We start from the raw sequence: 26,256 nt of genomic DNA, 5'->3' as shown, positions 1-26,256 counted from the left end.
GAATTTATATTCTCTAGATATAAATTAGCTCTGCAGTACATAAAAAGACAGTTGGCATTTTCAAAACAGTATGCAAAGGATGGCACAAACGTATCAAAAACATGACCCTTCCTTACGGGTGAGGGGGAAAAAATATAATTTAAGTGGTGCATAATGACTAATTAGTGTTTCTTGTCAAGGTAGCAGAGGGAAACTGTTTCTTTAAAGTGAAGGAGTCCAGATATCAAAGATTTACTGACAGTAATGAAATCACCAACGCAGACTGTTTTAGAGAGGTGCATCTGTGCACTGAATAAACTCCCCACATCTGGACGGGGGTCCAGTCCCTTGTTGTCTCACATCTGGTTGTCACCGCTATGCTGAGTTGAGGGGGATCAAAAGACAACCGCAGACCAACCTAGACTCATATAATTCTTGCTCTGCATCAGGTTGTTGGGGAGCTCTGTCTGTCATGAGAGCACAAATGCCATGAGATTGGTGGGTATTTTGCAGTTCTGCCATTTTGCATCGCTTTGATTAACAGATTGTACCCTTAACGGTACAACTCTTTTTTCCTCCTATGCAAGGGCTTGTCTGAGATGTGAAATGGGGTGTTCTTGCACCTGATCAGAGAATCATATCTCTGAACTAACAGGCCCCAGTTTGTTGCGTCATGGAGCTTATATCAAACATCAGTTCCTGTGTCCATGGTAAATGTACTTTGCTGGAAAATGATAGAAATGAAGATAACATCTGGATTTTCATGAAAGTGTTCAGACTCGTTTGACATTTAGTTATAATTGTCAGGCTTTTCTGACAGTTCCATGGGGACTCTTAAGAATTACAGATGCAACATAAAAGAGGATGCTGGATCAGACCAATGACTCATCTAGTCCAACATCCTGTTCTCAAAGTGGCCGACCAAATAATATAGGGAAATCCACATGCAGGATTTGAGCACAAGAACATTTCCTCTTCCTGTGGTTTCCAGCAACTGATGTTCATAAGCATTGCTGCTTCTGTCTGTGAAGGCAGAGCCAAGCCATCATGGCTAGGTACACAACGTAGGGTGGGGATTTTTTTTTTTTAAATCAGCTTTTCATATGTTATAACAATATATCTGACATACACATAAATACGCAAGAAGTATCGTATTACATGGGAAGAGAACAATCAGCAACTACTAACAATCTGTGGCAAAAACCAAATGCCTTTCAATCCTAGATGGGCCTTCTTCAGTTTTACATTTAAATTACACCTGATTCGTGAAAATAATAATAAGGGGGAAGAGCCCAAGCCTCCTGGTCTAATAGGCCAAGAAAGGGGCCACATGCACTCTGGGTTCTCATAGGGAACATCTGAAAGGATGGTGGTACCATTCAGATATGACAATCACACCAAGTAAGATGTGGGAGATGATGTATAAACACTGGCATTTGCTTAAAGATGTACTTGGATGTCAGGATGGCCCTATGTTTGAATAGGCTCATGTAATGGCTTTAGGGGTTGCTTGTGCGTAAATATCCGCCGCTCTGGGCTAGGTTGGCTGGTTAAACCATTTCTCGCTGGACAGCCATCCACTCCGTGGCTGTTCAGTCGCTGGCAGTATCCGTCAGTGGGCGTTTCTTAAACCTTTTCCAACATAAAAGTTGTTTGACGCCCAGTCTCCTCCTACTCTCCCTGCGCGGAAGTCTTCTGCGCAGGGAGGGCGTGGGCAGCGGAGGACCTGTGCTCTCCCCGCTGGTGTCCAGTGAAGAGTCCCGGAGCCTGCTCTCTGCTTCCCCCATTGGCCCCCCTCTATCCCTGGTGTAGCGCTGATTTTCTTCCCCAACAGGAGACTTGCCTCTCTCCCTGCTTGGCCCCTCTCCAGCATCGTTGTGGGGCCTCGCCTCCTCCTCTAGTTCCGATGGCAGTTCCCTGACAGCTCAGGACCGCAATACCTCAAGGACTGCCTCTTCCCATATGAACCTATCCAAACCTGAGTTCCGCCTTTGTGTGCCTCCTTCTTGAGAGGTCTGGAGGGTGGCAGCACAAGAACGGGCCTTCTCTGCAGTGGCTCCCTGTCTGTGGAATGCTCTCCCCAGGGAAGTTTGCCTGGCGTCTTCATTATACACCTTTAGGCGCCAGGCAAAAATGTTCCTTTTTAACCAGGCCTTTGGTTGATTTGATACCCTTTTTTGAGGGGGGTTGTTATTGGCTTGCTGTTTTTATTTTGATTCTATATATTATGGTTTTTATGTTGATATTTTCTGTCAACTGCCTTGAAACCTCCAGGTATAAGGCAATATATAAATAATAATAATAATAATAATAATAATAATAATAATAATAATAATCAGAAACAAAATGAATTGTATTTTTGAACTTGAGCAAAACTTTCCTTTTTCTAGAAGTGCCCACCCATGGGCTAGATACACGCTGCATGAATTGCAAGGCGCTGAGACACAAGGTTAACCTTTCCGGTTGCTCCTCTCAATATTTGTCGCCTTCTAAAACCTCAAGCATTTCACAGCATACTATTTCCTTACCTTCTGGAGTGGGATTTGATTATTATTATTCTCCGCCCCCCCCCCCATCACCACCCTGAGTGAATCTCAGAGCCACTGTTAAAACAGGCTGGGGTCCCACTGGCACTCTAGTCCCTAGTAATTCAGCCAGATAGTTGGAATAAAAAGCACCGGGTCATCACTTTTCTCTCCCCCTGGAGCTTTGGTTATTGAAGCATCAGATCTTGCCTTTATTTCCAAGGTCACCAACTTTCTGCTAGAAGTGTTTATTATTTTTGGAGTACGGGAGGAAGCATCACCTTCAGCTCTGCCAATGCGTTTTCTGAGCCTGACGCTCTCTCCTTCCGTAAATCTGTTTTAGAGGTGTTAGCTCTTTGTCTCTCCCCTTTCCCTTCCCTGAAACGACTCCCCTGTTCTTCAATTTTGGTAAGTGGTTTCTTTCTGGCTATTGAAGCTTTTTTGACATTCCCGTTTAAAAAATATTGCCAATCTGATTCAGCTTTCACAGTGTAAATAAGGAAAGGAGGAGGGCAGAGCTGAGGGCAGAGCTACTGTGGTATGGGGTTTCCTGTAATGTTTTTTGTTGTTGTTGGAAACAAAAGCCATACTTAAAAGAAACCAAAATACACATCACCGCCACATCTTCCCCCATATTCCAGACAACATACAGCAGCTGATGCTTACTTCTTATACAGTGGTACCTCGGGTTAAGAACTTAATTCGTTCCGGAGGTCCGTTCTTAACCTGAAACTGTTCTTAACCTGAAGCACCACTTTAGCTAATGGGGCCTCCTGCTGCCGCCACGCCGCCGGAGCACGATTTCCATTCTCATCCTGAAGCAAAGTTCTTAACCTGAAGCATATGTAACCTGAAGCGTATGTAACCTGAGGTACCACTGTACCTGAGTATCATCATGCAGCCATGATGGGGCAGCCGTGTGAATTTTGCTCACCTCAGCCTTGACCTCTCCAAAGGGCCTTTGGAATTCTTCACAGGCCACACCCCTTATCTCCAAGCCACGCCCCTCAGCAGCCCTGCTCTGAGCTGTCCTTCAGTGCTTTTACGTAACTGCAGTGCATGCTTGAATTGTGCATATATTGCTTTCTTGGATGGAGAGCAGAAGGTAGTGTGTAAGGAGAGACCCCTGACTTCTGTTGTGCAAAAGTCAGTCACATCTGTTGTCCCATCCACTTTTGCCCCACCTGCCCCATGGCCTGTGGTCTCCAGAAGGTGTTGCAGCTACAGTGGGTGGTACATCAGTGAAAAGGCTTGCAGGTGGATGTTGATAGGCCTAACCCATGCAAGACACAGGCTTATTTTAGGCTGTGTACTGCATATTGTATAGTTAAAGCACACAGCTTTACCCAAAGAATCCTGGAAACTGTAGTTTAAGGGTGCTGGGAATTGTACTTCTGTGAGGGCTAAGCTACAGTTCTCATAATTCTTTAGAGCAGTGGTTCCCAAACTTTTTTTGGCCATGCCCCACCTAAGCATCTCTAAAATCTTGATGCCCCTTCCCCTGTGACATACAATTCTTATTATTCAAAAAGTGAACTCCTATTCACGTGGAGGAAGCCTAAAAGGCCATTTACTTGGTCTAAACCAGCTTTCACATTCCCCCCCTTAAAAATCAAATTGCCCGTCTGTGGGGCGTGTGCTCCATGTTGGGAACCATGGCTTTGGAGGGAAGCCGTGTGCTTACTGTATTGTTTGTATGCAGTCTTAGCAATAAAAAAGCAAGGGGAAAAATTAGAGTGTTCATTCAGCTGCAGTGACCAAAAGCAACTCTGTGCATTTTCTGTTCTCTGAAATGTTGCCAATGATCTCATTTGCCTTATGTTTTAAGACCATCGACTGTTCTGATGATTTCAATTAATTCTCCTCCACAGGTCCAGGCGCATAAAAGGGCATTAAGATGTCGTTCCGTTTTGGGCAGCACCTCATCAAACCTTCTGTTGTGTTTCTGAAGACGGAACTATCCTTTGCATTTGTGAACCGGAAGCCTGTGGTTCCGGGTCGTATCCTTTTTTCCCCTTTGGTTTGCATGCATCTTGCATAACAGTCCATTTCTGGAACCTTGGCTGTCTCCGCCGGAGTAGAAGGAGCCCCTCTTTCCCCACTAAAGAGCAGGTAAGATGTTACTCATATTTATTCTGAAGCCAGTCAGTGGAGCATAATATGCTTGATCGGTGTTGCAGAACTTCTGAAAGCGGTTGCTTAGCAACAGTGACCTTAGAGGTGAATTTTCTTCTGACCTTTTCACCACAGAAGATGTATAAATAAACAGGTGGTGCTTCTTTGCTTCTCTTTCCCTTTTCCTTGTTTTAAAAAATGATCTAGAAAGTGTCTCAGAGATGCTCCTGTTTTTAACTGTCACGTTAGCGGCCCTGTTGCGCTGCCTATTTTGCTTCCCCCCACCCACAAATATTTTGGTCTAAGCAAATGTGACCCAGGTCTGGCATTGGGAATTAAAATGTAACAAGTCTCTTAAGGCGTCCAAATGCCAAGCACAGCAGTGCCAAAGTTTAAACTCCTTGCTTCTCTGGTAGCCAACGAGGTAAATAATCTGGTTGGAGACCTTTCTGGACATTAATATGTGTTGTGTTTGGGAAGTCAAAAACAACAACAGATAGAACTGCTGATTGCTCATGTCAGGAAAGATCCACCTATAGTAATGTTTCCCAAACTTGGGTCTCCAGCTGTTTTGGGACTACGACTCCCATCATCCCTATCCAGCAGGACCAGTGGTCAGGGATGATGGGCACTGTAGTCCAAAAACAGCTGGAGACCCAAGTTTGGGAAACCCTGATCTACAGCTTTTTGGTGATGAGATCATAGTTTGGTGATAGAGTACCTGCTTTGCATTCAGAAGAGTTAAAAGGACACGGGTAGCAGTTAATGGGAAAGACATGAGACCATAGAGACCTGCTTCCAGGCAAGGTTGGAGTGAGATCTATCAAGTCCATATTCAAGCTATCAGTGGCTACTATTCATGATGGCTATATGCTTCTTCCAGGACCAGAGGCTCCATGTTTTTGAATATCAGTACCTGGGGAACGGCAGCAGGAGATTACCTTCATGTTTTGCCTATAGGCTTTCCAGAGGCAAATGGATGATCAATACAGGAAACACAAATATTGCATTGGCCTTTGTTCTGATCCAGTCATACCTTTCTTAGGTGCACTGGCTGATCATCATCACTGATTTATTAATTGCCTTCTAAACAAGCCGTCTCAAGGAGATTTACACACAAGAGGATTCAAAACAGTTAAAAACTCAAAACATATCAAAAGAGAAAAGACAAAATTGAGTTTTGACTGTATATGTTAAACATGTTGAAACTTAATAAAATATAATTGGAAAACAACCCTCAAACATATCACCTACATTTAAAATGAGACTAAAACCCAGACAAAGTGTGCTCCCATTTACCCATCTGGGGAAGCCTGGCAAAACAAAAAAATGTATTCAGTTGTTTCCAGAAAGTGCAGATAGTAGGAATGCTGTTCCACAGAACAAGGACAGCCACAGCCCATGGGTTTAGCTGACAGCAGGCAACTAAAAGCCGCCAGTTGACATTTGCTACAACCCTCCAAAGCACACATAGGAAGTTGCCTCAGACCAATGACTTATCTGCCTCAGTACTGTCTACTTTCACGGGCAATGGCTTGCAGGTTTTCAGACAGTGGTGTCTCCCAGAGTCTGGGGAATGAACCTGGAACCTTCTGCATGCAAAGCAGATGTATTGCTCTAGGACATTATGGGGAAATGGAAATGGTGACCCCAAAATGGTGGCCCACAGCTGCTTGGAGCAATAGCTGGAGGATACTGGGTGCCAGAGGGCATACATAGTTCCTCCCCAAAGTGGTCCGTGGTTGGACTGAGAAGATAGTGACCAACTGGCAACTGCACACACCCTTACCGTGACCCTGACTTTGCCCTTCTCACCTGTTTGTCGTTACAATGCTGAAAGCGAAACATGGTTATGTAAAATGAAGTGTGATGCTACTGAGAGACTGCAGAAGAGCTGTGTAAAGCTGCATTCATCTGACCTGGCAACAACAAGTGTATTCCCCGGGCTTTATAGCAATAATTTCATCTGCTTGGTTTCTGACTCACTTATACATACATATATTTCCTAGCAGACAATGAAATATTAATGTGTTTGAATTTCGGCAAGATAGAGACAAAAAGAATGAGTTTAAAAGACAATTCACTTTGGATGTCAAGTTAATTAACTTGTATGTTTTGAAAAATCCAGGTTTAAAAAGGGAGCTGGGAGGAGGGAAGAGAGACTTAGATTGTGAAATTATTCCTACAGCATGGCTTATATTCTGGAAAGGCTCTGTAGTGCGAACCACTGCAAACATAGAAATGCAGGACGTTGTTGAAGACATCGGTTCATTGCAACACTGTGCTTTGGGGTGTTTGTGCAATTTTCATTGTATTAAGCTTTGTTCAGGTTTGCACATTCAACCACATGTTTCTGCACTGGTACTTAAGACATAGGGACGCGGGTGGCGCTGTGGTCTAAACCACAGAGCCTCTTGGGCTTAACAATCAGAAGGTCGGCGGTTTGAATCCCTGTGACGGGGTGAGCTCCCGTTGCTCAGTCCCAGCTCCTGCCAACCTAGTGGTTCGAAAGCATGTCAGTGCAAGTAGATCAATTGGTACCGCTGGGGCAGGAAGGTAAATGGCGTTTCCATGCGCTCTGGCTCTCGTCACGGTGTCCAGTTTAGTCATGCTGGCCACATGACCCAGAAAAGCTGTCTGTGGACAAATGCCGGCTCCCTCGGCCTGTAAAGTGAGATGAGCGCTGGACCCCATAGTCACCTTTGATTGGATGTAACAGTCCAGGGGTCCTTTACCTTACCTTTTTACTTGAAATATTCAAATTCCATTAGATGTTTATAGGGAGGCTCTTGTTTAAAGAAGATATGCAGCCCAGTGTTGGAGTCATAGTAGCTGCTCCCTGAACCATTTCCCCTTTCCTAAACTTGATTTCTGATATTCTTTCCCTTGCATAATCTTAGTGGTTGGTTGGTTTGGCTCTTCAGAATAATGAAGGAGCCATATTGATGCTCTTCTTATTCATTTTTGCTGGCTTTTTGAAACGGGAGCAGAATTTATTTATTACATTCAAATAAACAAATATCACCTGGGGAATTCAAGGGGGCATACATGGGGCTGCCCCTCCTCGTTTTATCCCCACAACAGCCCTGTGAGGGTTGTTCATAATTCATACTTCAGCTAGGCTATCGGATATCCTATATTAGGTAAACTAGTTTATGTCTCCATGGTTATGAATTATCCATATTATTCATAGACTGTATCTTCTGAAAAGCTTGGGGGCAGACAACAATACAGTGTGTGGGGGGGAACTAAGGTTGTGCCAAGTTTTCACCTGCAAAAGTTTACCTGGCTTTGTGGGGGTTAGTGGTTGCAAAATGACCCCCTAAACTTCACAGGTAATACTTTTGAGATGTTGCTTGTGGCTGCCTACGGTCATTGTGTTTCCCCTTTGTGCTGCTCCTGTAGCACAAATCTGTGCCTTGATCTCTTATGCCGTGTGACATATGTAAGGAGTGTGTTAGGATAGCACAATGCCAATGAGATTGGAATAAGGCATCCCTCTTTCCACTTATGCGCGTTCTACTTGCGCGTGTCTGCGCATACGCATACACATTGGGAAATAAATAGATATATAGAATCAAAACAGAAAATGGTAGGAGTGTGCAGGGAAGTCTTCATGGATTGTGAAGAGACCATTCCTAGAGCCCAAAGAGGATGTCAGTGAGAATGGAGGAAGCCCTGAAGAGAATGGAGGCGCAACAGGGCTTTGTTTAGGCTGCTTCGCCTCCCTGCCTAACAGCTGACATGCAAGGTAGCACAGAAGCAACCACCTCTTTCCTGTGCTTCCCCCAGCTAGCCCCAGCTTCAACTCAATATATTTTGCTCTGGATTGGAGATACAGCCCCGAGATAGAGCTGGAGAGCAGGGGAAAATAGGCACTTTGGGGCTTTTTAGAGGGTGCTCCCTACTTTATGTGATTTCACATATGTGCAGGCCCCCCCGGAATGTAAGTGGGGGACACTTGTGCCTGCCAGTACGAGGAAAGGTAGATGAAGCCAATGGGAAGTAACAGCAAAGATCCTTGTTTGGCATTGTCCTCCCTCGCAATGGGGGTAAGATGGGGTTGCAGAGCAAGGTGTGACCACAGCCTGAATGGGAGCTTTATTCTTTATTCTCTCCCTTTGCAGACACCTGCTCAAAATTGCTAGAAGTCAGTTGTTGTTGTTACAAGGGTTGCAAAAAGCTTGGTTGAGCTCTAGAAAAACAATTAAATGAAAATCAGGTTCTATGGTTTTGGAAGGCTAGAACCCAGATTTCCTGATTCCTGAAAAACAATCTAAACGGAGAAGGCTTTCTTAACCATGCTTCCAAAAGTTTCTTGGCCTTAGCTCCCCATCCCTTTGAAGGAGAGAAAGCAACCAATGATCTTCTATTTCCAAAGATGGCTCAGTGAAACCATCATTCAGAGGTCTCTCTTGGCTTTGAGCGCTATATAGATTATTTGATGCATCCTTGAATTTTCCAAGGGTTTTAAACAGAGCCCCTTACCACAAAGCAAAGTTTCTTCTTCACACTAGTACTTTGTCTTCGTGCAAATTCATACATTTTTCCTGCTTCAATTTAATATTTCCCAGAAGTCCTGGAAGCAAGCCACTTTTATAAACATGAAAAAGGGCAGGATCTCTTGGGAAAACAGCTGAGCTTCAGACACCTTAGTGGTCAGATTGCACATGTTTACACAGCCCATTATCCTCTGATAATAATCCCTTAATCCTGCAGGGTCAAACCAAGAGTTTAGTTGTTTGAGATATGCTTTAGAGAGAACTCGAGAGAAACTCTAAGGTTCTCATTTGTATGCCCAAGAGATTTGGTGGTCAGGCGCAATGGGCTTAAAAGGCCTTTTGCTGGGAAGTTGATGCTGTTGGATGTTTGTTGAATGAAGAATAAACGAGAGAAATGAAATAAATGGAACTGAGCAGAGCTGTGGAAAAGGAGTAAGCAGAACGACTGATGCACAATGAATTTATGTGATCCAACAAGGATCAAAAAGGTGTGGAAAGAGCAAGGTGGATGGGAAATAATTTGGAGATAAATTATCCTGAAAGACAAGTCAGGAAATAATTAACCTTCATGCTATTGTTATGCAATGATTGTGTAGGTGTCTTTTTTTGACAAACATGACATGAAGTGAATAATACAATAAAGACACAAATCTCACAATAGCAAATTCTGTCTCTAGTTGGGGCTTTGCTGTGAAAGAGAAAGGTTTGTGGGGGGCAAGGATCCCCTAAAATTCCTGGGTGCCAGGTTCTCCCCATAATTTCTGAAATGAGTAAATGTAGGGTTTGAAGTCAAGACAGCCTCCTCAGGAGCTTGGCTTAGTGAGGTGCCATTAAAGAACAAAGGCAGGTGATGACACAGTCATTACCCTGACAAAAGGTGAGACATTCAGTATCAGACAAGAAAGGGGGAGACTGCTGGGATTACAGGGGGTGTGATGTCGCCACAGGGTGAAAAAGTGCTTTTTGCAGGAAGCTTTTGAAATTGAGGTTGCCAGGTGACTGGGAGGATGCTGGAAGCGGAAGGGGAGGAGCTGATTTTCCGACCACAATTCAAAGTGTCGGTGCTGACCTTTAAAGCCCTAAACGGCCTCGGCCCAGTATACCTGAAGTAGCGTCTCCACCCCCATCGTTCTACTTGGACACTGAGGTCCAGCGCCGAGAGCCTTCTGGCAGTTCCCTCACTGCGAGAAGCCAAGTTACAGGGAACCAGGCAGAGGGCCTTCTCGGTAGTGGCACCCGCCCTGTGGAACGCCCTCCCACCAGATGTCAAAGAGAAAAACAACTTCCAGACTTTTAGAAGACGTCTGAAGGCAGCCCTGTTTAGGGAAGCTTTTAATGTTTAATAGACTATTGTATTTTAATATTTTGTTGGAAGGCCTGATATAAATAATAAATTATATTATATAATAAATTATTATTATTATTATTTATTATTATTATTATTATTATTATTATTATTATTATTATTATTATTATTTCTGCAAAAGCTGCTGGCTGGAGGAGTCAATAAATGGCTGCTGCTTTGTACACATGTTTGCTGAAGCTATGAGAGGAGCGATGAAGGACACTCTTGGGGTGTATTGTTTTGCACCCCTCCAAAGCCACGAAGGTCCCAGGAGCCTCAAGTGACAGCAAAGCATCAAAAAGCAATACAAAATTTATATCAAAATGCGGCAGCTTTCTGCTGGCTGAAAGAATGGCTACTTCTTGAAAACACAGACATTTTGGATTTGGAAGGTTTTAATAACATTTTTGGGTGGCATGCATATTTGTGGTATGACAAGGTTAAAGCACATAAAAGTTTCAAAAATCATATTGTCAGAAAAGCACTATTAAATGTCTGGGTCAGATATAAAGACTTGCTGGAAAATAAAACTCCAAGGTGGCTGTCGCCAATGGAAGCTAAGGCAGTTAAAAAGTTAAATATGGAGTCCAAGTGGCCAAGATACTGGGAAATTTTGGAAAAGGAAGGGGACAAATTGAGATTGCAGAGTTTTGAGAAATTAAAAGGGAAGGTGAGAGATTGGTTCCATTACCATCAAATAAATGAAGCGTTTAAACTGGACAGTAAAATTGGCTTCCAGGTGGAAAAATCAAAATTGGAGATAGGACTGTTAGAACCCAGTACTAAGAATTTGTCCAAAGTGTACAATTTGCTGCTGAAATGGAATACACAAGATGAAACGGTTAAATCGGTCATGATTAAATGGGCTCAGGACATTGGTCATAATATCTTGTTTGCTGATTGGGAAAAGTTGTGGACCACCGGGGTAAAATTTACGGCATGTAATGCCTTAAGAGAAAACATTATGAAAATGATATATAGGTGGTACATAACCCCAGTCAAGCTTGCAAAGATTTACCATGTGCCTGACAACAAATGTTGGAAATGTAAAGAAACTGAAGGTACATTTTTTCATCTTTGGTGGACTTGCCCGAAGATTAAGGCATTCTGGGAAATGATCTATAATGATCTATAATGAACTTAAAAAAGGTATTTAAATATACTTTCCCCAAGAAACCAGAGGCCTTTCTCTTGGGTATTGTCGGCCAAGGGGTGTTAAAGACGGATATAACTTTCTTTATGTATGCTACAACAGCAGCTAGAATACTCATTGCAAAGTACTGGAAGACGCAAGAACTACCCACACTGGAAGAATGGCAGATGAAGGTGATAGACTATATGGGCCTGGCAGAAATGACGAGCAGAATCCGAAACCAGGGAAGAGAAGCAGCGCAAGAAGAATGGAAAAAATTCAAGGACTATTTAAAGAAATATTACAAAGTTAATGAAAGTTAGAATGATGTTGGACTGGAAAGTAAATGGTTACTATTAGCAATGGTTAAGACAAGGAGAATAAGGAAGAATAGTCTAAATTTAAATTAAAATAAGGGAAGATTTGCTGAACAATCGATAAGAATTTGGAATACAGAAAGGGGAGGCATGAGGAAGTCGGGGAAGATAGGATATGAAATTAGGATATGAAATGATACATGTTTTTTGTTTTGTTTTTGTTTTTGTATGTTTATGTTTGTTGTATTGTGTCTATATGGAAAAATAAAAATATTATAATAAAAAAAAAATTTATATCAAAATGGTGGGACTTCCAGTGAAAAAGGCTGAGGCACCTAGTACTTTTTGTGTACCGTATAGGGTAGGCCCTTAATTCTTCCAGCCATTGCTGAGTATCCTACTTTGTGATTTGCTTCACATTTTCTTTCATATGTTTCCATGTAATACTGTTAGCAGCCTTGGGTACTATTAAGCTCAAACAATTATTTTGTTTAACAGTCTCTAGCCTTTTGTGTATTTTTGAAGATGTATTGGCTGTTATCGTTTAATTTGCTGTCATTTAAGGGGGTGGTATAATTTTAATTTTTGCTAACATTTTATTATGATAGCCATGTCCGTGTGAAGTGGATTACTTAATTTTTGTCCAAAGGCAAATGCTGGCACCTCACATTGGGTCTGGGAGTAAAGAGGCAGCCAATTAAGTTATTGTAAAGTTGGAGTAATATGCATGCAGTTGGCTTTTGCCAGTCAAAATGACAGTACGCATTTTCTACACCATGCATAGGCAAACTCCGGCCCTCCAGATGTTTGGGACTACAATTCCCATCACCCCTAGCTAACAGGACCAGTGGTCAGAGATGATGGGAATTGTAGTCCCAAACATCTGGAGGGCCGGAGTTTGCCCATGCCTGTTCTACACCAATTGAAGCTTCCGAGCTGCCTTCAAGGCAGTCCAAATAACCACATTGCCGTAATCCAACTGGGAGACTGGTTCTGCGCTATGTTTCAAAATTTGGAGCGCAGGTGCTATCTAAATGTATCCTGAGCAGGGCCAGCCCATCAATGAGGCAAGGTGAGGTGATCACCTCAGGCAGCAGGATCCATAGGGGCAGCAGATCCCAATGTAGCTCTTTATTCTCCCCCCACCATTGTTTGTGCTGTAGATCTTTCCCACCCCTTCTTCCCTGGTTGCGGGGGGGACATCATTTTGGGTCTTGCCTCAGGCGCCACAAAATGTCTTGGGCCAGCCCTGATCTTGATCCTCTCTAAAGCAATATAAGTCTGTTTAAGCTCCCACAAAGCACAACCTATTTGTTTCTCCCGGATGGGAAGCTCATCTCAAGTGTGCATTGCTCTCTGGAGTGGTGTAGGAAACTGCATCTGTGCCTCACCTTCATCTGTGTTGCAGTCAAAGTCGGGATTAGGTTTGGGGCTGCAGGATTAGCTGGGCGCCATACCAGGAGGAGGTTTGTCCTGCGTGGCATTGTTCCTGTGTAAGTGCTGCTGGCAAGATGCCCTCCCTCCTTCCCACGTCTGCCAGAGTGGGAATATGATGATACTGGCAGGGCAGACACCATTGCTTGATACAAATAAAGGTGTGAGTCACACTCTCTTCAGTTATTAATGCAACTTTGGGAATAAATTAAGGTGTGGGCTGATTTTAAAATTTCCTTTGCAACAAAGGACGTGGGCTGTTTTCCCCTGTGGTTGATGCTGCCCATCACCCCTTAGCACCTGAACAGACATGCATGATGTCAGGAATGGGGCAAGTAGACATGGCTTGGGGGAGACTCTTCTCCTGCCTATATGCAGTGGAGAAGTTTCCCATCTGATGCTTGCCTGGTGTGGTTTGGTTCCTCTGAGCATGGCTCCTGTTTGTTCCATCTCTCCACTCAGGGCTGGTCCACCCATGAGGCAGGGAGTAGCAACCACCTCAGGCAGCAGGATCTCCAGAGGCAGCAGATCCCAGTGTAGATTGTTATTCTCCCCACCCCTTGTTCACGATGTAGATCATCACTCGCCCCCTCTTCCCTGCTGGGTTTGCGGGTTGCTTCAGGTGCCAAAATGTCTTGAGCCTGCCTTGTTTCCATCCATGTTTTGAAGCGAGTGGAAGGGCACATGAATTGTGTTAAGGGAGCTGTGTTTGTCCTTGTTGTTCCTCATCAGAACGAACCTGCCTGACCTTGGAGGAGAACCTTTCTGGGTGCAGAAGTGTAAGAAAATGTTCCACTCTTGGGACCCACCAGCAAAGAGAAAGTTATTATTGTGGATGAGGGGAGCTAAGGAAAGCACCTTCTACATATACATACACATGAGTTTGTACCCTATCCTAGCCTTTGAGCTTTGGGCTTTTTTGAATCCAGCTATAGCAAGGTTAGGGATGCGGGTGGCACTGTGGGTTAAACCACAGAGCCTAGGACTTGCCGATCAGAAGGTTGGCGGTTCGAATCCCCGCGACAGAGTGAGCTGCCGTTGTTTGGTCCCTGCTCCTACCCACCTAGCAGTTCAAAAGCATATCAAGTGCAATTAGATAAATAGGTATGGCTCCGGCGGGAAGGTAAACGGCGTTTCTGTGTGCTGCTCTGGTTCGCCAGAAGTGGCTTAGTCATGCTGGCCACATGAACCGGAAGCTGTACACCGGCTCCCTCGGCCAATAAAGCGAGATGAGCGCCGCAACCCCAGAATCGGTCACGACTGGACCTAATGGTCAGGGGTCCCCTTACCTTTTTATAGCAAGGTTTCATGTCTAGGTTCCACTTAAGCCTTTCTCAGACCCCTTTGTTAGTTGGAGTGGGGTGTCTGTGCAGGAACCCAAGTTGCCGAGCAACAAGCGATGGGCCCTGCTGGGTGAAGCCCAGGATAATTTTGTAATAAAGTTCTGCTCACTAAAGTACTACTGTTTGTGGGTTTTACTTTTTGTTTTTTCACCGATATGAGTAATTTGAGGCTGTACTGCTGTTTTTATTCAAGCATTTACTTCCATTATTACACAGCTTTGCATGTGTTCCGCTTGTGTCTCACAATAAATATAACCATTATTGAGCTTTCTTTTTGTTGTTGTTCTTGAGGATAGGGGTTTTTTTTTAAATGCTCCTTGTTCTATTCTTATTGTAGTATAAGGTTCTCGCTTTCAACTTGTATTAAAGCATGAAAAATGAATTTGAACATTAATAGAATCCATTTGCGGACCAGGGCTTTTATTGTAAATAAAATTATTCATTTGTTATGTCCTATTGTTTTCAGCCGACATAGTATTGATCTTTGGGTTTCTGCTTGGGGATGCCATAAAGAGCACTAGCATAAAGAGGGAGCAGTGCAACATTTGTAAATTGATTGAATGTAAAGCATAATGACAGAGACAAACATCATTTCTAAAGCAATGCTATATCACACACAGCATTTTTCAACAGCTTATTGAGCTGGTTATTGAAAAGAGCAGCCTATCCAAAGTGGAACAATGAGCAGGATGTTATTGGGACCAAACAATTTTATTGTGATTCATTGAGGACACTGTGACCCTTGCAATATATGCATTAAAAATTAGAATGGATTTTCTAAAAGAACTTTTTGGCCTACTTTGGCTGTAAAGAAAAGTTGTGAGCACGTGGGAAAGAACAAACCTCTGAGACTTTTATTTACATATGCACTAATTCTAGAGCAGATTTCCACCTGCATCTTGGATTCCAAAAGCACAGGCAGATGATTTAAGTGTAGAGCAGATTTTTGAGGGTGAATGGGGGTTGAAAGGGAGAGGAAAGGAAGGGGAAGACTGCTCTGCTTGAACAATGGCAGTGCTGGATGCATCCTATCCTCTCTGTTGTTCTCAGTAAGTACTGGTGGTCACCTGTTCATTTTTAGCAAAGTGGATTGGTTGCCTAGAGTGAAAGATGTGCACTCCAAAGGGTATGTTAAAAGCTGGACCTCAGGAAAAGTGATTGCTGAACAAATTTGCCAGGGAAGAAAAACAGGTTGTAAGAGCAGAATCTTCTGTTCTGTTCAAACTATTTATTTAAGACATTTCTATATTGCTTAATTATTCACATTTCTAAGCAATGACCCACAGAAAATGAAACAATAAGCAATCATCATAGTATGAAATATTACCTTCAAATGCCTGCAGGAACAAGAAAGTCTTAGTTGTGTGACTGAAGTTCAGCAAAGGAGGGTGGGTGCCTGTCTAATCTCAGCTGAGAGGGCATTGCACAGGCTTGGATCCACCACACTGAATCCTCAGCTTCTAATAGTTGTAAGTCATGCATATGAGCCATTTGGGGCTCACAAGAGGGACTCCCCCCAAGATCTAGGAGAAACCCCATACCATGCAACCCCATCCAGCCTCCAGGATTGGTGGACGGTCAATCTCCCAGATATGGGAGCCACTCACCAACTGTCCCTCCATCTTCCTAGGGTTCAATCTCATTTTACTAGCCCTTATCCATTCTACAATGGCATCTGGACAACATTCCATACAGTTTTTAATCAATACATGGAAAGTGCAATGCAGGTATCAGCTCCCTCCAAACTCCATGTGTTTTATCACCGTGTTTGAACAGAGCCAACACAGAACCTGTGCTTTGCCATTTTTGTGTGTACATAACTTTTGCATATGTACATATGCCTATTGTGTTGGGAACGGGGCCATTGGGGCAGTGCCAACCCACTCCACATTGTGCGTATGTGATCTGACACTTTTGAGTGTTTGATTGGCTGGATGAATACGTATCCCACCTTGTAATTTTAGCGAGTACAGAGGTAGTGTGTTGTATTTTTAAAAAGAAGAATAAAAAGTAGATTCATTTTCTGAAAACATTTACGGACGTTTCTAAAATACAGGTGGAACCCTTTGTTGCCTTGTAATTGTTGTTGTTGCCTAGAGAAAGAAAAATCTTTTGTCATCAAGAGAAATTGCTATCAGTTTCGTAAGAGCTCTCTATGTAACATGTAATAATAATTATTATTTTAAAATTATTGGGATAAATATATCTTTAAGCTGTAGGTGTTTGCCTTGAATTGCAATACATGCTCAGAAAGCTCCACAGGTAAGAGAGAGAGAGAGAGAGAAGAAAGGGGGGGGGAAGCATAACTATCTTTCATTTATGTGAGCTAGGGTAGAAGATTGGAGACTGAAGCCTTATTGGAGTTCACCGATTGGGTCTGTGTTGCTCCGGGACAGGAGGAAGGAAGTCAAAATGACACCGAGGTTGGTTCAAAGAAAGAGTTTATACTGCTCTCCGGATAGCAGAAGGCACTTGCGTGATTAGTCCCCAGCAAGTCCAAAGAAATGACAGGTTTCATGCAGTTTATATATCCTCCAGGCATCCTCTCACTCCTCCCCTAGGAGCCCAACCACGTCGGCGTACGTACACAGGTTGACATCACATATGTTCCTGCTCTGGTACTCTCAACCATAAAAGGATCTTCCTTCCTGTACTTCTGACCATAAAAGGATATTCCTGTTCCTACTCCTATCTTGGAGCAAGAGGTCACTACTTCTGAGAACATGCTCTGGCGTTAGTCCCAGACTTGGGTCTCTGCGTCATTTGTGGTCAGGACATAAGATATGTCTGTGTCTGTTCTACTGGTAAAGTCAAGGCCAGTCTTGCCGTCAAACTGATAAGGGAGAGAGCTGTGTTCTTGTTTTGCATTTGCTCAACGGCTAAAGTTTATGCATTTTAGCTAAGGAGAAATGGGGATTTTGGTGCAGTTTAAAAACTGCCTGCACAGTCAGTTTTGGGGTTTGGGAAACCCATTCCTTCAAGACCAGTGACCAGCATCTGTGTACACTTTCCTTTTACTGTTTAATGCAGTATCATGAAATACATACTTACTTGACAATCAAAATCCATTCCTCCCCCAAAGAGGAAAATGAGAATTGTTAGAGGAGAAGTAGGTGGTACTTGTCTAGATGGTACCTATGGCCTAATAAGATCAATGTGTTGCCATGGCTCTTGCTTTGAGCAGTGACCAGACACAGATGTCCAAGAGGGACCTGAGTCTGTTCACATGACACCAGGTGCAAACATTGACACCAATTGTGGACTTAGTCATCCAGACCTTCCTGATCCAGAGCCCCCAAGGCAGAGGTGGCATTTCACCAGTTGGAATCCCCCTGCTGCCATCCACAAAGTTTCCAGGTACAAGGACTGCCTCCTTTATGGTCAAGTTCTTAACTGAGAACTTTCTGCAGTCATGTTGCATCAGACCAACCATACCTCCTACCAGGCCCTTTTCCCCCCAGCCGGAACTCACTGGAACTCAATTCTGGCACCTCTCAGGTGGGCACCATTGCCATTATAAGAGAACATGGGAGGCGTTCATGGTGAGTTCCGGCACCTCTTTTCCCAGAAAAACAGCACTGCCCGCTACTTGCTTTTCATCAATCCTGGTCGGCTGGCTGGCTGGCTTTTGGCTACCATCTTCTGTGTGTGAGTCCCCACCCCATCCCCCCATATTTGTACCATGGGTTCTCAGTTACAGAGTTATTATATAAAGGTTCAGTGTCAGTGTCTCAGAGTTTGCTAAGTTGGTATGAAATTTTCATTGAAGGTAAAGAAAATTCAGAAAAATACAAAAGCTTGCTCTTGGATACCATCAAAGTAAAATTTACAAACAACAGCAACAACAACAAACCAGCAGATTTTTAAGGTAATTTGTTGCAATTGCTTTTTTTGTGGATACCTTTATAGGAATAGAGATCCGGTAAAAAACACAAAAGTTCAGTCTGAATTTGCTTGCAGGTCAGAACATGGTGGCCTGTCCCATTAACCATGTCTGCAGATTTTTATGTACAGTTTTGGTTCCAAAACAGAGTGCGCATATATATGTATTTTCTGTACTAAATGTATATCTGTGGAGTGAATTGTTGGAAAACTAATTTCACAAGAAGTGTGCTTACAAAATTCGCACAATTTAGAAGCAGGTGGAAAGTCTGCAAAAAAGCAGATTGAATGGATCTATGACAGTACCAATGAAACTGACATGGGACGAACGTAGGTTGATCCATCCATCCCTACGGAAGAATGATATCTGTGGAGGTCACCATCTTTGAGACCCATAATTAATCTAGACTGATGCCACATTCTAAGAACACATGGTAGCACTGTCAGCTGTAGACTCCTTCAAGAGAGCAAAAAAAATTCTATGAGTAAAAAATAAAGAAAACAAAAAATAGTGGGAGGAGGGGTTAAAGCAAAATGCTACTATCCTGCATTTCCTGGTAATCCTTCCTTACTCTGAAAATGTATATACTTGCATTGAGCTCTTTGAGGATGGGCAGAAAGAAGCATGTGCAACTATTTCTCTGCACTCCCAAAACAACAACAACAAACCATTGATATTGAAAGTTTCAGAACAATTGTAGCCTGTATATATAATTTCTCATTTTTTAGTGGTCATAAATGAATAAATTTGCTTACAAATTGTTGAGGAGTCTGGTATCTTAATGTTGCCATTAAATGATACCACATGAACACATGAAGCTACCATATACCAGGTCAGATAACTGAGCCATTTGTCCCAGTATGGTCTAGCCTAGGGGCTGCTAACATGGCATTGTCCATATGTGTCAGGGACTGGGCAGAGGAGGAAGGGTGGAAACTGCCTCCCTCAAATCCTGACCCTTCCAGGGAGCAGGAAGAGGAAGGCAGTATAGATTTACAGCAGTGGTTTGAGGGAGGTTGCAGCTCAGAGGCAGATGAGGGGGAAAGGTGGGAAATCATGGGAGAGCCAGAGCAACAGCTGCCTGACACGTTGTCATTAGAAAGCATTCCAGACCCTCCATCTCCCAGAACCCGGCGAACCTTAAAAGTAGGAGAGCAAAGAGCTCCAAGACAGAAGGCACTTAGTGGTACCCGTAGAGGAGGTGATGATGATGATGATGAATGAGGAAGTGGGAGAGACAAGGGGGTGGAAATTCACTTGGGACAACACTGTTATCCAAGAGGCTGTTTTCTATAGCCTCTCTCTGTAAAGTTTGAAATAAAAAAGGACCTTAAGAAACTTTTCCTTGTCTTTATACTTTCCTGGGCTGACAACACCCTGACAATATGTTGTTGAACTACAACTTGCATCATTCCCGACTGTTGTTCATGCTGACTGGGGCTGATGGGAGGCCATCAATATATGGAGGGTAACAGTAGGGTTACGGCTCAATCAACAAGTAAGCCAAAAAGAAGGACAGTGGCTATCTTATTTTTACTGTTCTTATTTGTAGTGAGTGTTGTAATTTTTAACCCTGGATGTAAGCTGCCACAATCCTGGAATGAGATGCAGTGCAAACATTTTAGAGAAAACAAATTTATATAAACACTAAGCAAGAGATGAATATCTTCACAGAAAGGTTTATATTTCTGATTTCCTACAAGACTAGCAAGGCTGGCCTAAGAGGAAAGACCACAAGCTGAGTGATACCCAGAAGACAATGGCTCAGTAGGATGCCATTTGAATTCAAGTGTTTATAGGAAGCATAATTATCTTGGGTGCTGAAGCCATTTGAACTCAATTACATTCAATTAGATGGTACATTTATAGGCTGCGGGCTTAGGGATGGGGGAGAAATTTGATCCTGTTTGCATTTAAAGGTGAACTTAATTCGCAATTCCTGAAACGCTATGGGAATCGAAACACACCCATCCTTCAAATTTGCAAGTCTCTGAATTTTGCAATGCAGTTCTCTAGCCAAGTCATGGGTACAAAAATCCATCTAGTGAGCATACATATGTATATATTACTGAAGATAGCACACAAAGTGGACTATATGAGGGGAAATTGCTTTGCAAATATGCACATTAGAACATACTCACACTATGATGCTGGTGGAGCTCACTGCTGTTAGGATTCTTGCTCCGTGCTTGCAGTCATGAGATTATTTTCTATCACATGATGGTGTATGTTTTCATTCCACATAGTGGGAAGTGACGGAGACAGGATGTTTGGATTACTGTGTTCCGTGATGTGGGGCTATTGCCCTTTGTTCTTTCTCTTTGCTGTCTGATGAGAAAGTGGAAGGAGCTGAGTCAGAATGCTCCAAGTGTATTATATGTAAATAAAGTAGTTTAACCAAACTGCTGTGCTGCTGAGTCTGTTATGCGAACTGCCAGTACTCTGCAGCTTCCGTAAGCATGCTCATGCCTCTTGGTATCAGTTGCTGTGATGTTCGGGCTAAAGAAAGCCTCTGAAGCTCCCAAACGACTGACCAGGAGGGAGAGAACATGCCAGTCGGGCATGTGTCTCTGCCAGGGTCCTACACATGAGGAGGAGGATCCTGAGGCATTTGCTAAAATTTTATTTTGGTGAATGATGTGTGCTGCCTCCAATTCTCTGTCCACTTATACTGTCCATTGTCCATGTGTACTTGGACAGGGACATAAACCACAAAGTGGTTGACTTAGTATTGCAACAAAATTGCTCACTAGGATGGAGAATGGAGACTTAGGTACCATGCATGTGACCTCCACAACTTGTGGAAGGCACCAGGTTCGAGATGCTGGTTTTGTCTGTGAAATTATTTTCATCCAGAGGCTGCCTTTATCAAGTTTTCTGACAGCAAACATGGAAACAGTGCTTCACAATCTTCATCATTAATTTCTGGGAGAAAAGTCGCCACATCTAAAAGCCACATGATCTTATAGGCACTGCTTTCTGGGAGAAATAAAACTCAATAAACCCTACAATGATCGGGGCTGCCTGTGGCTACTTAGCAGTGAGTAGAAATGTACTCTGCACATGCCCAGGGGCTAACTTAGGCATACGTACTTTTTCAGGACTGAATTACAGAGTTAAAAATACATCTGGGGGATGAATTCTAGCTCCAAACAAGTCTCCTGGTACTGAATTTCAAGGCACCCACTGCATACGTTTGGTAGTTTCCCAGAGAAAATACAGCTGATTCAATTGCTGTAATAATGTGTTATCTAACCACTTTGCCATATGAGAAAATTGCTCCATTTTTAATTACCTTATTGGCTGAGCTGATTGTGAACCAAATGGCATCCCTTGGTGTGGAACATCTTTGGTGATTTCATCATTTGTTCGACTTCTTTAAACTTCGTTGTCTTCTTCTTCTTCTTTTTAAACCATTTGCAGCCAGTTGTGTGACATTAATACACCATTTGTATTTTACCCTATCACGTAAAATTTCAAATGTGCAGTTGTGCCAGGGTACAACTTCCTGACATCCACACTGTTGAATGGGCACTGGTTGTAATTTTTTCCTCCCATGGGGATAAAGAGTACATTAATGCAAAGCTGCCTCCTCCAGCTGAACTGTTTCTACTGTTTGTTTCATCTGTTGTTTCATATCGAACAAGTGCCCCCTCTCCCTTTCCTTTTATCCAGCCCTGCTTATTGGACTTGTGTTTGGATTACTTGAGAGTTTTGTGTGGACTGGCTGCATGAAAAGGTGCTGCATGAAAATGAATGTTGTCTGGCAAATTAAGGTCCTGATACAGGGCAAAAAACACACACAAAAAAAGCATTTAAGGGTTTTCAAATGGCCAAAAATATGATGGCCCAGTGTGCATGTCTTAGTAAACCAGAGGTGATGGTTTACTGTGAGCATGGAGATTGCTTCCACTTTGTTGCTCCCCTGGCATAAATGGTTTCTTTCACACCCAGCCCACAACCCCACCCACAATTGACAAGTCATGACCAAACCTTAACTTCGTGACATGGTTTGTTTGGAGTGAAGCAAGCTATGATCTGTAATGTAGGGTTACCATATTTCAAGATGAGAAAATCCAGTCACAAAGGTTGTTGAGCTTTTCTGGGCAAAGTTATTGAATCATAGAATCATAGAATCATAGAATCATAGAGTTGGAAGAGACCACAAGGGCCATCGAGTCCAACCCCCTGCCAAGCAGGAAACACCATCAGAGCACTCCTGACATATGGTTGTCAAGCCTCTGCTTAAAGACCTCCAAAGAAGGAGACTCCACCACACTCCTTGGCAGCAAATTCCACTGTCGAACTGCTCTTACTGTCAGGAAGTTCTTCCTAATGTTTAGGTGGAATCTTCTTTCTTGTAGTTTGGATCCATTGCTCCGTGTCCGCTTCTCTGGAGCAGCAGAAAACAACCTTTCTCCCTCCTCTATGTGACATCCTTTTATATATTTGAACATGGCTATCATATCACCCCTTAACCTCCTCTTCTCCAGGCTAAACATGCCCAGCTCCCTTAGCCGTTCCTCATAAGGCATCGTTTCCAGGCCTTTGACCATTTTGGTTGCCCTCCTCTGGACACGTTCCAGTTTGTCAGCGTCCTTCTTGAACTGTGGTGCCCAGAACTGGACACAGTACTCCAGGTGAGGTCTGACCAGAGCAGAATACAGTGGCACTATTACTTCCCTTGATCTAGATGCTATACTCCTATTGATGCAGCCCAGAATTGCATTGGCTTTTTTAGCTGCCGCGTCACACTGTTGGCTCATGTCAAGTTTGTGGTCAACCAAGACTCCTAGATCCTTTTCACATGTACTGCTCTCAAGCCAGGTGTCACCCATCTTGTATTTGTGCCTCTCATTTTTTTTGCCCAAGTGCAATACTTTACATTTCTCCCTGTTAAAATTCATCTTGTTTGTTTTGGCCCAGTTCTCTAATCTTCAAGGTCCTTTTGAAGTGTGATCCTGTCCTCTGGGGTGTTAGCCACCCCTCCCAGTTTGGTGTCATCTGCAAATTTGATCAGGATGCCCTTGAGTCCATCATCCAAGTCGTTGATAAAGATGTTGAATAAGACCGGGCCCAAGACAGAACCCTGTGGCACCCCACTAGTCACTCTTTTCCAGGATGAAGAGGAACCATTGATGAGCACCCTTTGGGTTCGGTCAGTCAGCCAGTTACAAATCCACTGAGTGGTAGCATAGTCAAGACCGCATTTTACCAGCTTCTTTACAAGAATATCATGGGGCACCTTGTCAAATGCCTTGCTGAAATCAAGGTAGGCTACATCCACTGCGTTCCCTTCATCTACCAGGCTTGTAATTCTGTCAAAAAACGAGATCAGGTTAGTCTGACATGACTTATTTTTCAGAAATCCATGCTGACTATTGGTGATCACAGCATTCCTTTCTAGGTGCTCACAGACTGTTTGCTTAATGATCTGCTCCAGAATCTTCCCTGGTATTGATGTCAGACTGACTGGGCGGTAATTATTTGGGTCCTCTCTTTTCCCCTTTTTGAAAATAGGGACAACATTTGCCCTCCTCCAGTCTGCCGGGACTTCGCCTGTTCTCCAGGAATTCTCAAAGATGACTGCCAGTGGTTCTGAAATCACACCTGCCAGTTCTTTTAATACTCTTGGATGCAGTTCATCTGGCCCTGGAGACTTGAATACATCTAGACTAGCCAAGTATTCTTGTACTATCTCCTTAGTTATTCTGGGCTGTGTTTCCTCTGCTGAATCATTTGCTCCAAATTCTTCAGGTCGGGCATTGTTTTCTTTATCGGAGAAGACTGAGGCAAAGAAGGCATTGAGGAGTTCAGCCCTTTCTGTGTCCCCTGTTTGCATTTCACCATCTTCTCCTCTGAGTGACCCCACTGTTTCTTTGTTCTTCCTTTTGCTACGAACATACCCATAAAAGCCTTTTTTGTTGCTTTTAACCTCTCTAGCAAGCCTGAGTTCATTCTGTGCTTTAGCTTTTCTGACTTTGTGTCTACACGTGCTGGCTATTTGTTTGAATTCCTCTTTGGTGGTTTCCCCCCTTTTCCATTTTTTGTACACATCCTTTTTTAATCTTAACTCAGTTAAAAGTTCTTTAGATAGCCACCCTGGCTTCTTTAGGCACCTCCCATGTTTCCGTCTCATTGGTATTGCCTGAAGTTGTGCTTTTACTATCTCCCTCTTAACAAACTCCCAGCCATCATGAACTCCCTTTCCTTTTAGTATTACTGTCCATGGGATCTCACCCAGCATTTCCCTAAGTTTTATGAAGTCGGCTTTCTTAAAGTCGAGAAATTGTGTCCTAGTATGCTTGGCTGCTCCTTTCCGCTGTATAGTAAACTTCAGAAGAGCATGATCACTCGCGCCTAATGATCCTTCCACTTCTACCCCACTAACCAGGTCATCAACATTGGTTAGGACCAGATCTAAAATGGCTGTTCCTCTTGTTGCTTCTCCCACTTTCTGGACAATGAAGTTGTCTGCAAGGCCAGTGAGGAATCTGTTTGACCTTATGCTCTTGGCTGAGTTTGACATCCAACAAATATCCGGGTAATTGAAGTCCCCCATTACTACTATCTCCCTTCCTTTTGCATGCTTGGCCATCTGTTCCAGGAAGGCATCATCTATGTCCTCCGTTTGGCTTGGGGATCTATAGTAAACTCCCACAATGAGGTCACTGTTATTCTTCTCTCCCTTAATTTTGACCCAAATGCTCTCACTTTGGCTTTGAGGTTCTAAATCTTGGATCTCTTCACAGGTATACACATCCCTGACATATAACGCCACTCCTCCTCCTTTCTTGTCTGGTCTGTTTCTCTGAAATAGATTGTATCCCTCCATTATTACATTCCAATCGTGGGACTTATCCCACCAGGTTTCAGTGATTCCTATTATGTCATATTTAGTTTGCTGCACCAAGAGCTCAAGCTCATCTTGTTTATTTCCCATGCTTTGCGCATTAGTGTACAGACATTGAAGTCCATTAATCATTCCCCCGTGTCTCTTATTTAAGGATTTTTTCCTCCCACCACTAGGTCTGCGTGCTGTTTGCTCCATTCGGTCTATGACATTTGGATGATCATCTTCATCAATTGATAGACTCCTACCTTCAGGACCACTGTCTCCCTCCCCCACATTAGTCAGTTTAAAGCCCTCCTGATGAGGTTTCTGAGATTTTTTGCAAAAACATTCCTCCCAACCGTTGTGAGGTGCAGCCCATCGCTTGCCAGAAGTCCATCTTCAAGAAACTGCATTCCGTGATCTAAGAATCCAAACCGTTCCTGTTTACACCATTTGCGAAGCCAGTTGTTCACTTCCACTATTTTTCCCTCTCTCCCTGGGCCACGTCGTTCAACTGGGAGGACAGATGAGATGACAATTTGTGCATTTAATTGCTTCAATTTCCTGCCCAGAGCCTCGTAATCTCTTTTGATCTTCTGGAGGCTATTGCTTGCAGTGTCATTGGTTCCCACATGAACCAAGAGGAAGGGGTATTTGTCAGTGGGTTTTATGATTCCTTGCAGTCGTTCAGTTACATCTTGGATCTTAGCCCCGGGGAGACAGCACACTTCCCGAGACATCTTGTCAGGCCCACAGATAACTGCTTCTGTTCCCCTCAGTAGGGAATCCCCTATCACCACTACACGCCTCCTCTTAGGTCTGGTTGGGGTTCTTCCGTGAGCTGTC

General features: G+C 43.4%; 1 protein-coding gene across 5 annotated transcripts in view; it reads left to right on the top strand.

The window, feature by feature from the left end:
- FHIT (fragile histidine triad diadenosine triphosphatase) overlaps window positions 1–26,256 on the top strand; it is a 1,042,494-nt gene that overhangs the window by 384,393 nt on the left and 631,845 nt on the right. For all 5 annotated transcript variants that reach the window (XM_083602596.1, XM_083602595.1, XM_083602594.1 and 2 more), the window contains one exon: window positions 4,376–4,504. In XM_083602596.1, coding sequence (XP_083458722.1) covers window positions 4,402–4,504 — 103 coding nt within the window. In that variant the 5' untranslated portion in view covers window positions 4,376–4,401. The remainder of the gene's footprint in view (window positions 1–4,375; window positions 4,505–26,256) is intronic.

The sequence above is a fragment of the Podarcis filfolensis genome, assembly GCF_964270895.1.
Source record: "Podarcis filfolensis genome assembly, chromosome: 2".
In the NCBI taxonomy this organism is placed as follows: domain Eukaryota; kingdom Metazoa; phylum Chordata; class Lepidosauria; order Squamata; family Lacertidae; genus Podarcis; species Podarcis filfolensis.
This window is presented reverse-complemented; position numbering and strand designations above follow the sequence as displayed.